Raw genomic sequence first — 16,354 nt, 5'->3', positions numbered from 1 at the left:
CTGTTACCCAGGTCTAAATACTATACAAAGTAGACCAGCCTGGTCGCTATAATTTGTTTCACTGAATGCACATTTCCTGTCCTGCCTGTGGACCGAACTTTCACACCCATTCGAGTCAGTTTTCTGAAAGCTCCAGAAAACTCTTCATCACCTTCATCTTTCAGAGGAAAGACAAGAGCAGCATTTGTAAGGAAAGGGGTGGTGGATTTGTTCCTTTCCATAGCAGGGCTCTGCTAACCACACATCCTATCTTGGCCAATGAATGCTCCACAGCAGAACCCCAGGGAGATCATTTAAAAGAACCAAAAGCCACACTTCCACTTCTGAACAATTTTCACATTTATCTATCGCATAAAGAACCTGGATCGTTGGACCACACTGTCCTCTAACACGCCACCTTAAATCAGACTCAGGCTCTGTCATGGTCTAGCATTTCTTCGGTTTACTTTCTCCTAAGCTGGCGATGCTGACGGTGAGGAGAGGAGGAGGGAACTAGTTAGTGCCCAAGTTTCACCCATTCGTCAGCTGCCTGACGGCACGTGCTGATAAAGAACTAGGACCTGTGAGCCACGCAAATGCGGAAGCTTCGCAAAAGCCCAGCGCCGTGATCGGTGTAGCTTTCACCTGGCACTGGATGTTACCTGTCGGTGATCACGTGGCTACAGGAGCGGATGATGGCGATCCCAGACCCGGTGGCCAACACAGCCTGCACTGAAGAAACCAGCCTAACGTGCGACAGAAAAGAGAAAAGGGCGGAGGGGGGACGGAAAGAGTGCTCGGTCCAGTCCCATGGACGGCATGAAGCCAGAACTCTTCAACCTGACTTCCCCAGGCCGCCAGGGCGCCGAGGAAAACGGTAGGGCCGCCGCCGCGCTCCCGACTCCCAAAGCAGCTGGCAGATGTCAGCATCGGAGAGACGTCCCTCCCGGTCCTCATCAGCGTGGGCAGCCCCCCACCCTCCAGCCTGCTCCCGCTCCACCCTCCTCCGCCTCCCTCCCTCCGGGGGCAGGCTGCACAGGGTCCTCGGAGCGCTCCGGCCCGCGCCGTGGACTGGGCGAGGACCCGGGAGGCGGCCCCCTCGCTTCCTGTCGTCCCCCTTTTCCGCCCTGGGCTCGGCGTTGGGCAGGCGCAGCCGGGGCGCGTGGTCGGGCGGCGGCGCGGCCTCGCCCCGTACCTGGTGCTGATCAGCACGCAGTCGTTGTGGGTCCAGGCGGGCCGCGCGCGCCGCAGCCCCCAGGCGCAGAGCCCGAAGAGCCCCGGGAAGAGGAGCGAGCCCCAGGCCAGCGGCAGCAGCATGGGTGCTCGGGCTCGGCCGCCTAGCTCGGCGCCCTCTGCGTGGCTCAGTCGGCTCCGCGCGCGTGGCTCCGGGACTGACGCGGCCTGCCCGCCCCTATTTCTACCCTCCGCCCTCCGCCCCCCGGCCCCGGCCCCGGCCCCGGCCCCGGCCCGCCGCAACTCCGGCAGTCGCCGGGCGCTGGTCCCGAGCCCGCGGCGCCACTCCCCGCGTGACCAGGCCGCGGACCGCGATAGGAGCGGGCTGGCCGGGCGGGGCGGGGTCTCGCCGCCACCGCCCCTGGGCCCCGAGGCTTCCCCTGGTTTCCCGGCCGGCGAGTAGGCGGCAGCGGGAGCTGCTGCCCGCCGGGCCCCGAGTGAGCGGACGTTGCTTCCCCGACCAGCGGCACGCGAGTGGCCGCCGCCGGGCCGAGGCCGTGGAGGAAGCGCCGAGGCTCTCGGGGCTTCTGTTCCGTCACCGCTGACGCCTCCCCTCCCTCGGGGACCCGCCTGGCTGACGAACTGCCCCGCACCTGCCCACCGGGCGAGGGAGGGGAGGTGGGGGAGGCCCCGAGAGGGCCAGGTAGGAAAAGGCTCCGGGCTTAGACCCCCGACCAGCAGGGTCGGGTGAGCCCGCGGGGCAGGGGCGTGGCCCGGCGCGAACAGGGCGGTGGGCGTCTCTCCAGGCGAAGGAAGGAGAGGGCGGGTGGGCTTGAGGCCGTCTGCTCGCCTGACTCATCTATGAAGCATTCTCGCTTACAAGTGGGAGGCTTAAGGAAATGGTCGTTCTGCCGGCCAGAGATGGCTTTTCCACGTCCTGCCAACCGCCGAAATTCCTCCAGAGGAGCATCGATCCAGCAGTTCCTCTCTCAAGCCACACATCGAGGTGGAATCTCACGGCTGCAGACTTCCCGTGGTACTGCGGTACTGTCTCTAGGCTTTGGGTCAAGATGCTGTCCCGTCTTGGTGACTGTTTTGTCGTTGTTGTTGACAGCGTTGTGCTTACTTCAAAGTTCTCGGGCCAAATGCCCTGAACTTGGGTGGGCGGAATCGAATCATTTTCACTCAGCACCACTCACATGGCACCAATACAGTAACTTCAGTATTACCGGCTTCTCTTCTCTTGGGACTTGCCAGAGTTTTACTCTGGTCTGTATCTTCCTCAGCTTACAAATGTGGGGGGAAAGACAATTCATTTATGTCTACAGCAATTGAAAGGTACTGTGGGTCTTTTCAAATCACCATCATGCAAAATGCTAACCAAAGCCCCATAAGAGTACTTTGGAACAGCTGGGCTCAGCCTCCCTGGGCCAGTTTCCTCATTTGTGAAATGAAAAAGCTGAATTACAAGTTCTCTTTGGTTCTTCCAGCTCAAAATTCTTAAGATTCTATGACTTTCATAAGGTAACATTATTTCTTTAGATGTCAATTAAATTCTCTAACATGGCAGTTGCTGGTGTAGAAGCCGATGTAAACACAGCTTTTAACGTCGTCGTATATGTGGTTAAGGTGAGGGATTTAGGAAGCAACATTAAGGAAGCAGAAAACCCAAAGAAAAGTCTGATATTTCTTCCACTTAGGGCAACATCTCTAACTCCCAAATTCACTGGTAACACCCTTGGTGAAATAAGAAAGATACTTCAATTTGGTAGCAAGATATCTGGCAAATTAAAAGCTTTCTGTACATTCACATTTGCATGTGGGTAAGGACAGCTATCTTCCATTCTCTTCAGAACAACAAATCCTTCTGCGTTGCAATTTCTACTCCCTACCCGTTTATCCCAGTCACCTCTGGCTCCAGCTTTTCCGGAGAGGGACAAGTGGTCACAAGTCCTCCCTGCCTTCTCTTCTTAAAGGGATCAGCAACATGCATCAAGGATGCCAATACTTTTCGGTGATGGGAATCAATCTACCCCCTATGCAAGAAGTCGTTTGTACAGCTCTTAAGGAGTCTATGAAATGACAACAAGACAACAGATGTTTCATACATAGAAAATAACCAGTAAAATCAGTTTCCAACACCATGCTCATGAAGTCACCAGAATGTTTAGGTTGAACCACCAGAAGGGCAACAAGCATGAAGTGAGCCCTGGCTTTTCAAGTGGGCAAATGATAAAGTCAAAAAGCATCAAGCTTTTTTTTACACAAACTTCTACTCACCCTTCAGAAGTCTTGAGTCAAATGTTTCCTCCTGCAAGAAGGTTTCAATTTACCTGTCTCTCCAGGCAGGTTTATAAGTTCATTTTCTAAACTGCCTTTGCATTTGAGTGGTGAGCAAGTTGGTTTTTATTTGTATGCGCTTTCCTTGAAACAGGACCATGTCGGGAATTCCCTGGCGGTCCAGTGGTTAGGACTGGGTGCTCACTGCCAGGCCCGGGTTCGATCCCTGGTTGGGGAACTAAGATCCTGCATGCCGTTTGGCGCGGTCAAAAAACCCCCAAAAGACAACAAAAAAAACCCCTCAGAATCTTTTTGTTTTGTTTCCTAAGTTATACCTGGCACGTTGCAGGCGCTCAAGAAATGTTTGATACTTTTTAAAGCTAATGCTTATTGAGTGCTTACTATGTGCCAGGTACTGGATCCAGCATCTTGCATGAGTCATTGGTTCCTCATGAAACATCTGTTGTCCTCACTCGGTGTGAGTGAGTGTGTGTCTGCAAAATGAGACCCAAAGCAACTAAAATATTGCTAAGGTCACACTGCTGGTAGCGGAGTTGGGATTTGAATTCAGTCTTTTCTGCCTTCAAGGTCAATGTGCTTAATGACTATTCTGCCTTCAAACTTGATAAGCAAGGAGAGAGTACATAATTCTTTTTCACAATGTGGTTTCTGATTAATAACCACTGTTCCTAATTGTTTACCCACAAATATAAATGTGTGGGGTGGAGTTTATGGGCTCTGATGCTGCTATTATTAACACCATTTTATATTTATATATAACTTTATATATATATATATATATTTTTTTTTTTTTTTTTTTTTTTTTTTGCGGTACGCGGGCCTCTCACTGTTGTGGCCTCTCCCGTTGCGGAGCACAGGCTCCGGATGCGCAGGCTCAGCGGCCATGGTTCACGGGCCCAGCCGTTCCGCGGCACGTGGGATCCTCCCGGACCGGGGCACGAACCTGTGTCTCCTGCATCGGCAGGCGGACTCTTAACCACTGCGCCACCAGGGAAGCCCTAACTTTATAATTTTTCAAAGCACTTTACATGTATTATCTCACTTGGTTCTCAAAATAACCCAGTGAGGTAGGTGAACATATTATTTTCATTTTATAGATAAGGAGACTTGGATGCAAATGGTAACCTGAATTGCCACCCTACGAAGTGGCAAGTCTCCAATTAGGACCCTGGACTCCTGATTCATGTTCCAGGGTGATTTCAACTGCTTCATGCTGAGGCAGACAAAGAGAAAGAAAGTGATGGCCGTTAATGGAACATCACTCCCTTCAGGCTACCATCAGCAAAAGCCAGACAGCATTTCCAGGAGGCAGCTTGCTCTCAGGACTCAGAGTGTGGCCAGGAGGAAGTTAGTTGCCTTCCTTTTTTTTCCCCTTGTACTTTGCGTTCAGTAACAACACCTGATCAACACCTTTCACTGATACCCACATTTGTGTTTCCCCTCCAGACTGAATGCTCCTGATGGGCAGGTGGGGCCTATCTATCCAGGAGGCAGCCATGGCAGTTCCAGGGTTAGGAGTAGAGGACCTGAGTGCCCGTTTTGGCTCTACTACTCAGAAGCTGTGTGACATGGAGAAAACTACCTACCCTTCCCTGTAAATGGGGGTTCCTCTACCTAACTCACAGGGTGGCTGTGAGAATTAGGTGAGATCTTTTCAAAAATACGTGTAAACTATATGCAGGGCAGGGACTTCCCTGGCGGTCCAGTGGTCAAGACTCCACGCTTCCACTGCAGGGGGCGCAGGTTCGATCCCTGGACCAGGAACTAAGATCCCACATGCCACTGGTGCAGACCAAAAAAAAAAAACTATATGCAGGGCAGAGGCCAGGATTATTGTTCTTTCTCTTGGTATCCCCACAGCACAGTTACTTGCTGGTAAGCTTCTCAATAAACATCTGTTGGGTTGAAGATGCCCTAGGCCTGCCTTAGCCAGCTTCCAGACTGCAGCTTCTTCAGTTATATCCTGGACTATTTGCAATAGCAAACTGTGAGTCCGAGCAGTCACACCCAAGCACGTGGCTTCTGCAAACAGTGGCCACAGCTGCACACCACAGGAAGGTCTTTGCTTTTGTACACAGTGATAATGATCCCTGTCAATAAAAACCATAATTTACACAAAGAGCTGATTATATAGTGCTTGCCTTTGTGTACTGCTCTATGTTTTTTCAAAGTCCTTTCACATACGCGTTTCCTTTGCTATAAATGCAAAAATTTGCTTGTTTGCAGATGGCTACACCTAACTAAAAGCAGAGTGAGTCCTACAAGCTTAAGAAGTATTCAAGGGCTTCCCTGGTGGCGCAGTGGTTGAGAGTCTGCCTGCCGATGCAGGAGACACGGGTTTGTGCCCCGGTCCGGGAGGATCCCACGTGCCGCGGAGCCTGTGTGTCCGCAGCCTGTGCTCCGCAACGGGAGAAGGCACAACACTGAGAAGCCTGCGTACCGCAAAAAAAAAAAAAGTATTCAAGGACATTAATCCATTAAGGAAATTACCTTTGAAATGAGTTAGAACCAGCAAATTGCTGTGAACAAATTCAGCTGCCTTCCTAAATCATCAGGTCAACAATTTTCAGTGTCTTCATGTCTCATAAGTAATTCCACAAGAGGTTGATTTTGCTTACCTTAACTTATATGATTTCTTCCTTTTTCCTTTTTAGTTTTTTGGTCATAAAAGTAATACTTTATAAAGTAAAACCTGTGCAATATGGAAAATAATAATCATAAATAATGCCACCACTGAGAGATATTACTCTCAGATTATTAACATTTTAGTAGAATTCTTCCTAGTCTTCTTTATATGCATTTATTATATATTTCATTGAGATCATGCTTTAAATTAATTTTTTTAAATTTATTTATTTATTTACTTTTGGCTGTGTTAGGTCTTCGTCACTGGTCCTGGGCTTTTCTCTAGTTGCGGTGAGCGGGGACTACTCTTTGTTGTGGTGAGCAGGCTTCTCAATGCAGTGGCTTCTCTTGTTGCGGAGCATGGGCTCTAGGCGCGCGGGCTTCAGTAGTTGTGGCACGTGGGCTCGGTAGTTGTGGCTTGCAGGCTCTAGAGCGCAGGCTCAGTAGTTGTGGCGCACGGGCTTAGCTGCTCTGTGGCATATGGGGTCTTCCCGGACCAGGGCTCAAACCCAAGTTCCCTGCATTGGCAGGTGGATTCTTAACCACTGCACCACCAGGGAAGTCCCTTTAAATTAATTTTGAATATTAATATTTCACTTATCATAAGCATTTTCAATGTTAAGATTTTCACAAACCTCATTTTTAATAAGTCAGAAGTGATTTGATATTTAAATTATTGTAGATTATATTTCAAAGTGGGTTTTCACTGGTTTTGAAAGGAATTCTTGGGGTGAGAGCAGGTTTGTTCATAGACACATCCTGGCACACAAACATAGACAATGGCTTCATCCTTTCTGGTAACTTTATCCTTAAAAATATTAAGATTCTCATCCTTACTAGCACTCTCAGTTTCTGTTTTTAAAGTGGCATCGTAATATCTATAGCGACCCCAAGCTCCTATTTAAGTATCTAGTTTTTTCTTTTTATAGGCTGAGCTCTATTAACCTATGTAGTAAACTACAGTTATGTAGGCGCTTGGTACTTAAGAAATAAATGAAGGAAAAGCATTCCTGTGAAGCTAAGTCTGTAGTGTCTTGTGCCATGCACAGTCAGTCTCAACGCCAAGAGTTAATTACAGCTCAGCAAGATTGTAGGTGAAAACTTAAAGGCCGGAAACTAAGAACTAGCATTCAAAAAGATACATGCACCCCTATGTTCACAGCAGCACTATTCGCAATAGCCAAGGCATGGAAAGAACCTAAATGTTCATCTACAGATGAATGGATAAAGAAGATGTGGTATGTATATACAGTGGAATACTACTCAGCCATAAAAAAGAACGAAATAATGCCATTTGCAGCAACATGGATGGATGTAGAGATTATCATACTAAGTGAAGTCAGAAACAGAAAGGAAAATACCATACAACATCACTTACATGTGGAATCTAAAATATGACACAGGACTATCCCTGGTGGTGCAGTGGTTAAGAATCCGCCTGCCAATGCAGGGGACACAGGTTTGAGCCCTGGTCCGGGAAGATCCCATATGCCACAGAGCAACTAAGCCTGTGTGTCACAACTACTGAGCCTACGCTCTAGAGCCCACGAGCCATAACAACTGAGCCCATGTGCCACAACTGCTGAAGTCCACACGCCTAGAGCCCGTGCTCTGCAACAAGAGAAGCCACCACAATGAGAAGCCCGTGCACTGCAACAAAGAGTAGCCCCCGCTCGCCACGACTAGAGAAAGCCCACACACAGCAACCAAGACCCAACGCAGCCAAAAATAAATAAATTAATTAAAAATAAATAAAATAAAAATGATACAAATGAACTTATCTACAAAAGAGACTCACAGACATAGAACAGACTTGTGGTTGCCAGGGAGGAGGGGGACTGGGGGAGGGATGGATTGGGAGTCTGGGATTAGCAGAGGCAAACTATTTTATATAGAATGGATAACAAAGTCCTACTGTATAGCACAAGGAACTATATTCAATATCCTGGATAAACCATAATGGAACAAAATATTAAAAATGTATATATATATGTATAACTGAATCACTGTTGTATAGCAGAAATTAACACATAAGTTAACTATACTTCATTAAGAAAAAAGAACAATGCAGAGAGAGGTGATTAGTTACAGAGACTTAAAAGTCTATTTTGGGAAGGAATCTTCATTATATATAGCAACAAGAACCTCAGCCCCATTGTATATATGTGCCACATCTTCTTTATCCATTCATCTGTTGATGGACACTTAGGTTGCTTCCATGTCCTGGCTATTGTAAATACAGCTGCAATGAAATATTACTCAGACATAAAAAGGAACAGAACTGAGTTATTTGTAGTGAGGTGGATCGACCTAGAGACTGTCATACAGAGTGAAATAAGTCAGAGAAAAACAAATACCTTATGCCAACACATATATATGGAATCTAAAAAAAAAAAAAAGGTCATGTAGAACCTAGGGGCAAGACGGGAATAAAGATGCAGACCTACTACAGAATGGACTTGAGGATATGGGGAGGGGGAATTGTAAGCTGGGACAAAGTGAGAGAGTGGCATGGACATATATACACTACCAAACGTAAAATAGATAGCTAGTGGGAAGCAGCCGCATAGCACAGGGAGATCAGCTCGGTGCTTTATGACCACCTAGAGGGGTGGGATAGGGAGGGTGGGAGGGAGATGCAAGAGGGAAGAGATATGGGGATATATGTATACATATAGCTGATTCACTTTGTTATAAAGCAGAAACTAACACACCATTGTAAAGCAATTATACTCCAATAAAGATGTTAAAAAAAAAAAAAAAAGAACCTCAGACCCAAGAATCCTAGCGCATGCTTATGTGGCACCTGAGTGTCACACTTGTCTGTGACTGACCTCATGAACTATGAATGGTCAGTCTAAAGACTGAATGAGCTGTTGAGGTAAGAGCCAGGCTGAAATACATTTGCTCTGCAGACAGAGCAAACTCCCACGTTGCCAGGTAACATGATGGAGCTGCCTAGCGGAGGTCTTAGAAGGATTTGGAAGGTTTTAAATAATATTAGTGTAAGATGAAGAGCAGGGAGCACTTGGTAGTCAAGAGTCTGCCACTTTCCTTCTTTTATGTGTTATAAATCCATTGTTTCCTTATGCAGTATCTGTGGCTTGATTGGTTTGTCCTTATATGTTTTCTTCTCCTGTTTAGATAGTAAATACCATGTCCACTCAATCTGCTGCTGTTTAACGTCTACTATTGTGGTCCTGGCCAATACAGCAGCACACATATTAGCCTTCAGAAAAGATTTTAAGGGCTTCCCTGGTGGCGTGGTGGTTGAGAGTCCGCCTGCCGATGCAGGGGACACGGGTTCGTGACCCGGTCCGGGAGGATCCCACATGCCGCGGAGCGGCTGGGCCCGTGAGCCATGGCCGCTGAGCCTGCGCGTCCGGAGCCTGTGCTCTGCAACGGGAGAGGCCACAGCAGTGAGAGGCCTGCGTACTGCAAAAAAAAAAAAAAAAAAGATTTTAACATTGAAAAGGGAGAGAAACAACTATCACTATTTTTCAAACAATATGGTACTTTATCAAGAAAAAATAAGAAAATCAACTGAAATTTAGAATAAGACAGTTGAGGTAAGGTGGCTAGATACAAAATTGACACACAAAAATAAATGGCTTTTCTATAAGCCAACAAATAACAATTAGAAATGGTAATAGAAAAAGAGGACCATTTACAATTTTTTTATAATTTATAAAATCACTAGTTTTAGACCTAACAAGAAATATGCAAGACCTATATGAAGAAAGCCACAGACCTTTACTGAAAGACATAAAAACCTAAATAAATGGAGAGCATGGCCTAAAAATTCAATGTTGTAAACATGTCAGCTTTCCCCAAATTGATGTCTAAATTCAATACAATTCCAGTCAAAATCCCAGCGTGTTTTTAATGGACTCCATAAGCTCTTTCTAAAGCTTATGTGGGACTTCCCTGGTGGTCCAGTGGCTAAGACTCTGCACTCCCAATGCAGGGAGCCTGGGTTTGATCCCTCGTCAGGGAACTAGATCCCACATGCCGCAACTAAGAGTTCATGTACTGCAACTAAAGATCCCACACGCGGCAACCACGATCCCGCATGCTGCAACTAAGACCCGGCGCAGCCAAATAAATAAATAAATAATAAAGCTTGTGTGAATTAGAGACTATGTGCAAGTAAATATTTACAAGACTGATAATATCCAGTGTACATAAAGATGAGGGTTATAGACACTTTTCTCAGTGCTGATAGAAGTATAAATATGTATTGCAAGGATTCAGCATTGTTTGTAATAGCAAAGAAAAATTAGGAATGATCTAAATATCCAGTAGTGGAATGCAGATCTTCCTCAGCTTATGGTGGTGTTATGTCCCGATAAACTCATGGTAAGTTGAAAATATCGTAAGTTGACAATGCATTTAATATACCCAACCTACTGAACAACATAGCTGAGCCTAGCCCATCTTAATTAAAAGTGCTCAGAACACATACATTAGCCTACATTTGGGCAAAATCATCTAACACAAAGCTTATTTTATAATAAAGTGTTGAACATCTCATGCAATTTATTGAGTACTGTACTGAAAGTGAAAAACAGAATGGGTAAGTGTACCAGTTGTTTACCCTCGACTGCCTCGCTGACAGGGAGCTGCAGCTCGCTGCCCCTGCCCAGCATCGCAAGAGAGTATATTCACCCAGCACACTGCTAGCCCGGGAAAAGATCAAAATTCGAAGTATGGTTTCTACTGAATGCGTATTGCTTTCGCATTATCATAAAGTTGAAAAATTGTAAATTGAACTATCGTAAGTCAAGTGGGAGACCGTCTGACAAAATATTTTATGGTATGATCAAACTATGGAATGCTACATAGCCTCTAAAAGGAGAGATAGACCAAAATACAGAGAAAGATCTCCAGAACATACTGGAAATTTAAAGGGGAAAGAACAAATCACAACAATAAGTACAGTGAGATGTAAATCACAGTTAAAAAAAAACTATAAGTGTGCTTGTACTTATATCGCTACATAATCACGCAAAGAAAGGTTTGGAAGGGGAACACCAGACTAACAGTGTGGGGAGAGAAGTGTGTATGGGCGTGTGTCGGTTTTGTGTCTGTGGGGTGAGGTGAATTAAGAATGACTTTTACATTTTCCCGTGTTGTACAAGTGTATGAGTGTTTTGAAAACTATAGTTAGAAATCTGATAAAGCACACTGCCTTGAAAATTATATGAAAGGTAATATGTAAAAAAATATGACATTCAGGGACTTCCCTGGCGGTCAGGTGGTTAGGACTCTGCGCTCTCATTGCCAAGGGCCCGGGCTCAATCCCTGTTCGTGGAACTAAGATCCTGCAAGCTGTGCAGCATGGCCAAAAAAAAAAAAAAAAAAAAAGAAATGACATTCATTTAACATACTTTTGAGGAATCATCATTTTTTAAAGTGTGCAAGTGTCACATAAGCTGTTGAAAACTAATGGCCTTGATTTTTATATGTAATGCTGTAACAGGACCTGGCTCAGGTAGGTTTGAGAGGCATTAAGAGCAAAAACAGTTGAACATAACAGACTTTGGTGTCATCTTAGCAGGCCAGCACTTAGCTGCCTGACCTTGGCTTCTCACCCTACTGTCCCACCTACGTCAAGAACTATGGAGAAGTCTAAGAAATAACATATATACAGGACTTCCCTGGTGGCGCAGTGGTTAAGAATCCGCCTGCCAATGCAGGGGACACGGGTTCAAGCCCTGGTCCGGGAAGATCCCACATGCCGTGGAGCAACTGAGCCCACGCGCCACAACTACTGAGCCTGCGCTCTAGAGCCAGCAAGCCACAACTACTGAGCCCACGTGCCACAACGACTGAAGGCCACGAGCCTGGAGCCTGTGCTCCGCAACAAGAGAAGCCACCGCAGTGAGAAGCCTGCACACTGCAATGAAGAGTAGCCCCCGCTTACCACAACTAGAGAAAGCCCACGCACAGCAACAAAGACCCAATGCAGCCAAAAATAAATAAATAAAATTTAAAAACTTTTTTAAAAAAAGAAATAACATATATGTGTAATTCCCTGGTGGTTCAGTGGTTAGGACTCCGAGCTTCCACTGCAGGGGTCCTGGGTTCAATCCCTGGTCAGGGAACTAGGATCGCACAAGCCTTCTGGCCAAGATAATGATAATAACATATATGAAAACATTTAAACTGTTCATTAAAGTACTATGTAAATGCACTATATTGTATTAGTCCCTGAAACCATTTGCTATCATTTGGTGTAGTGGATTAAATCTGCCCGTAAAACTCTGTATAAGTACCCCGGGCGCTAACTGATTGCACTACTGGAGTGCCTCTCCACCAAATGCTAAACTCTAAACCCAACAGATAAATGTGCTTAGGCTAGGGCAGTGAGGGCAAAGAAAAAGAGAAACTGATGATAAGCAAAGTGAAGATTTTCACAGGCATTTGAAAATGTGTGACTGACACTAAGGAGAGAAAGCCAAGTGTGGACAGAAAAGATGTGGAGACTAGAGATGGCTGTGGGAGTGATCTCTCAAAGCAACGAATCTCCAAGGGGGATTGGGGTGGAGGAAGCTATCGAATCTTGAACAATATTATATTTAGGACATAAAACTTTTTTTTTTTTTTTTTTTGCGGTACACAGGCCTCTCACTGTTGTGGCCTCTCCTGCTGCAGAGCACAGGCTGTGGACGCGCAGGCTCAGCGGCCATGGCTCACGGGCCCAGCCGCTCTGCGGCATGTGGGATCTTCCTGGACCAGGGCACGAACCCGTGTCCCCTGCATCGGCAGGCGGACTCTCAACCACTGCGCCACCAGGGAAGCCCTAGCCTATTACTATTTAATGCAGTTTTCTTCACCTGATGTCCACCTATCTCTCTGCTCTTTTATCTTCCTAAACTTTTGTACCATGTAACTCTCTTAAACCCAAACTTATATTCATTATTATTATCTTATCTGGAAATAGGGAGAAGGGGGATAATGGAGTTGGGAGCTTCAGCATAGGGAAAGGTTTGGGTTGCAGGGGGAATGCAATGAGAGTTGACAAGGGACTTGTAAAAGGACAATCAGTGGCAATGGGACAGCATGACTTTGTATTGGAGACGGTCATCCTGGTATCATGACTCTCCATGACATTGTGGGCCACTTGGAAGCAGAGAAAACAAAAATGAGGGGACTAGGGCTGATGACAGGCCTGGTGAAGCTGGTCCTGTCACTCCTCTGCTTACAATCCTTCAAAGGCTTCCCATCTCTCAAATGACCTTCAAGAGTCTCCACCATCTGGCACTGCCAATTTCTTCGGCCTCTTGTTCCATTGTCCCCTCGGCTTTGAAAGTCCCATCACCCTGGCCAATTTCTTCTATCATCGTGGCTTTTGCATATACTGTTCCTTTCGTCTGTCATCTCCTGTTCACACCCCACCCTTTGCTTCAGCTTAAAAGTCACTTCCTCAAAGAAGCCTCTCCTGACCCCCCACATACAATCAGAGCACTCTATCAATATCGTCTTCCATAGTATGCTTTACTTGTCTTTCATTAGACCTAACACAATTCTTTGCTTATTTGTATGAATACCCTTTTCATACCTGGAACTAGTTCCGTGGAGGCAGGTACTTGGTCTATTTTGTCGGTTGCTGAAGTCCCAGCACCTGGCCTAGTGCCTATTGCCAGCAGGAACATGCATTCATTCATTCAATAAATTTATTGAATGAATGAGTGAATGGCAGGAAGAGTTGGTTATGGAACCTTGGGAACGTTTTTTGTTAGTGTTTAACTACATCCCAATTTTCTCATCTGTGAAGAGCAGATGACGATAATAACTGCCAACCTCAGAACTGCCCTGTAGATTGAAACAGTGTATACTTAGCACGGTGCCTGGCATATAGTAAGGGCTAGAAATGTGAGCCATTATTATCATCATTAAATATAAGTGCTGTGAGCAACCAGAACGCTCATCCATTGCTGGCAGGAATGCGAAAATGATAATAGCCCACTTTGGAAAACAGTTGACTTACTATACAACCCAACAATCCCGCTTCTACATATTTACCCAAGTGAAATGAAAATTTATGTTCACACAAAAACCTGCATATGAATGTTTATAGCAGTTTTATTCATAATTGCCCCAAACTAGAAACAACCCAAATGTCCTTCAGCCAGGGAATGGATAAACAAACTGTGGTATATCCAGATAGTGGATTACCACTCAGCAAGAAGAAATAAACTACTGATACATGCAACGACATGGATGATATACAAATGTATTATGTTGAGTGAAAGAAGCCAGACTCAAGAGGTGACATATTGTATGATCCCATTTATATGACATTCTGGAAAAGTCAAACTGTAGGGACAGAAATCTGGTCAGTGGTTGCCAGGGGATGAGGTGGGGCATGAGAGAATTTGGGGGGGGATGATGGAACTGTCCTAGGATTTGATTGTGACAGTGGTTACATGACTATAAGCATTTATTAAAACTCACGGCATTCTAAACGACATGGGTGGATTTTACTGTATATAAATTATTTCTTACTGTATATAAAAAATGAAAAACATCCAAGACAGATGGATAAAATTATCATTTCCTTTAAAAAAAAAAAAGGCATTTATGGGCTTCCCTGGTGGCGCAGTGGTTGAGAGTCCGCCTGCCGGGGACTCGGGTTCGTGCCCCGGTCCGGGAAGATCCCGCATGCCGCGGAGCGGCTGGGGCCGTGAGCCATGGCTGCTAGGCCTGCGCTTCCGGAGCCTGTTCTCTGCAACGGGAGAGGCCACAACAGTAAGAGGCCAGCGTACCGCAAAGAAAAAAAAAAAAAAAAAAAGGCATTTATATTTCTGATTATGAAAATGCTACAGGCTCATAGACATTTTGGGAAAATGTGCAAAGAATACATTCCATCACCTGCAGAAAAGTAATATTTCTTGCTATAATTTTTATAGGCACAAAATACACACACATGTAAACTGGGACCATGCTGTATATTTTTGCTTTCTGAAATATATTATGCACATTTTCCCATGTCATTAAATAATTTTCAAAAACCATGATTTTGAGTCAGTAATATTCTATTATGTAACCAATTTATATTTTTAAGCCTTCCTTTACTGTTAGAAATTATATTGCTCCCATCTTTTTTTAACCACAATTTTGATTTAAAAAAAAAAAAAAAGCTCATTGGGGCCAGGGACACTTCATCATGGAGTTTTATCATGTTTAACTGATAAAACAACTCTTCCCTTGTCTGCAATTATCTCATTGTGTCTGGAGGAAAAGTGGTTCCACAGGGTGACCTGGCTTTTTCCTTTGTGGTACATAAGGGCTAGACACACTCATATTACCTGTATTATTAGCTTAAACTTGCATAGCAATTTAAATTTTTCTCTCTCGCCACATCCTTGCAGGGTAAGCAGGGCCGATGTAGTAATTTGTTCAAGATCACACAGCTCATCATTCGTGGACCGTGACTTCGACTCTAGCTACTCAGTCTGAGAAAGTCAACATTTCCCCAGGGCGGGTCACTGCCTAATCTGGATCTTTTTCCCCGCCCCCGCTACTGCCACTGAGCAAGGGGCCCCTGGGTGCGGACGCCCCCAGAAAATGCTGCCTAGAAGCTTGGCACACGGGGAATTTAACTCTTGTCAAGTGGACAAATTCCCATCCTACAAATTGTCCTTGGCAACATCGCCACTTACCAGCTGGGGTCATTTCTCCCCCGATGGCTGGGGGGACACCTACTGCCACTGAGCAAGGGGCCCCTGAGAAGGATCGCCGGCCTCGCGGCCCGTGAGAGTTGCTGTCATTCGATCGCGACGGTGGTGGGGCGCACCCTCACTGGGGGGTCCTGCCGGAGCGGCCGGGTCCTCCCCAGCGCCAGGGCCCAAGTGGGGAGGGCGCCTTCGGCGAGGTGAAGCGGGTCCCCACCATCTTAAGGAGGGGTGAGGGCAGGTGGGGGCCGCCGGACTACAGGGTTGTCCAGGGAGACTCCGGGAGGTGACAGAAACACCTCCTCCTTGGGACCAGAGGTCAGTCCTCCGCTATCCCAGAATGCCCCGGATCCCGGAAGTGCCTGGCTTCCCGGAAGTGCCCGACTGGGTGACAGAGCCCAGGCTGGCTGGAGCGCTGCTGCTGGAGGGTTGCTGTTCTGGGGCGTGGGTGGCTGCAGGACGTGCGGCTCGGGGAAGGGGTGGGCGCCGGGAGGGAGCTGGGCGGCAGGATGATGGAGGAGGAGGAACTGGAGTTCGTGGAGGAGCTGGAAGCCGTGCTGCAGCTCACGCCCGACGTGCAGCTCGCCATCGAGCAG

General features: G+C 46.4%; 2 protein-coding genes across 6 annotated transcripts in view; one reads left to right on the top strand and one right to left on the bottom strand.

Annotated features, from left to right (window-relative positions):
* Window positions 1-1,442, bottom strand: part of TLCD3A (TLC domain containing 3A) — a 9,851-nt gene extending 8,409 nt beyond the window's left edge. For 2 of the 4 annotated variants that reach the window (XR_016388895.1, XM_022596140.3), the window contains exons 1-2: window positions 1,175-1,439; window positions 642-725 (exon numbers count right to left, since the gene is read on the bottom strand). Coding sequence is in view for 3 of the 4 variants with exons in the window: in XM_022596140.3 (XP_022451848.1) it covers window positions 642-725; window positions 1,175-1,296 (206 nt within the window). In the remaining variant the exon portion in view is untranslated. Of the gene's footprint in view, window positions 1-641; window positions 726-1,174 lie in introns of all 4 variants that reach the window. The other 2 variants (XM_022596143.3, XM_089900656.1) reach the window with 2 other exon arrangements.
* The window catches only part of VPS53 (VPS53 subunit of GARP complex), a 138,795-nt gene continuing 122,982 nt past the window's right edge, over window positions 542-16,354 (top strand). For both annotated transcript variants that reach the window (XM_089900652.1, XM_022596139.3), the window contains exon 1: window positions 542-16,354. In XM_089900652.1, coding sequence (XP_089756778.1) covers window positions 16,268-16,354 — 87 coding nt within the window. In that variant the 5' untranslated portion in view covers window positions 542-16,267.

This window comes from Delphinapterus leucas, chromosome 19 (assembly GCF_059928025.1).
Source record: "Delphinapterus leucas isolate spDelLeu-1000000601 "Yukka" chromosome 19, BTC_Dleu_Yukka2, whole genome shotgun sequence".
Lineage (NCBI taxonomy): Eukaryota > Metazoa > Chordata > Mammalia > Artiodactyla > Monodontidae > Delphinapterus > Delphinapterus leucas.
Note: the sequence above shows the minus strand (reverse complement) of the source record. Positions and strands in the feature narration are given on the sequence as shown.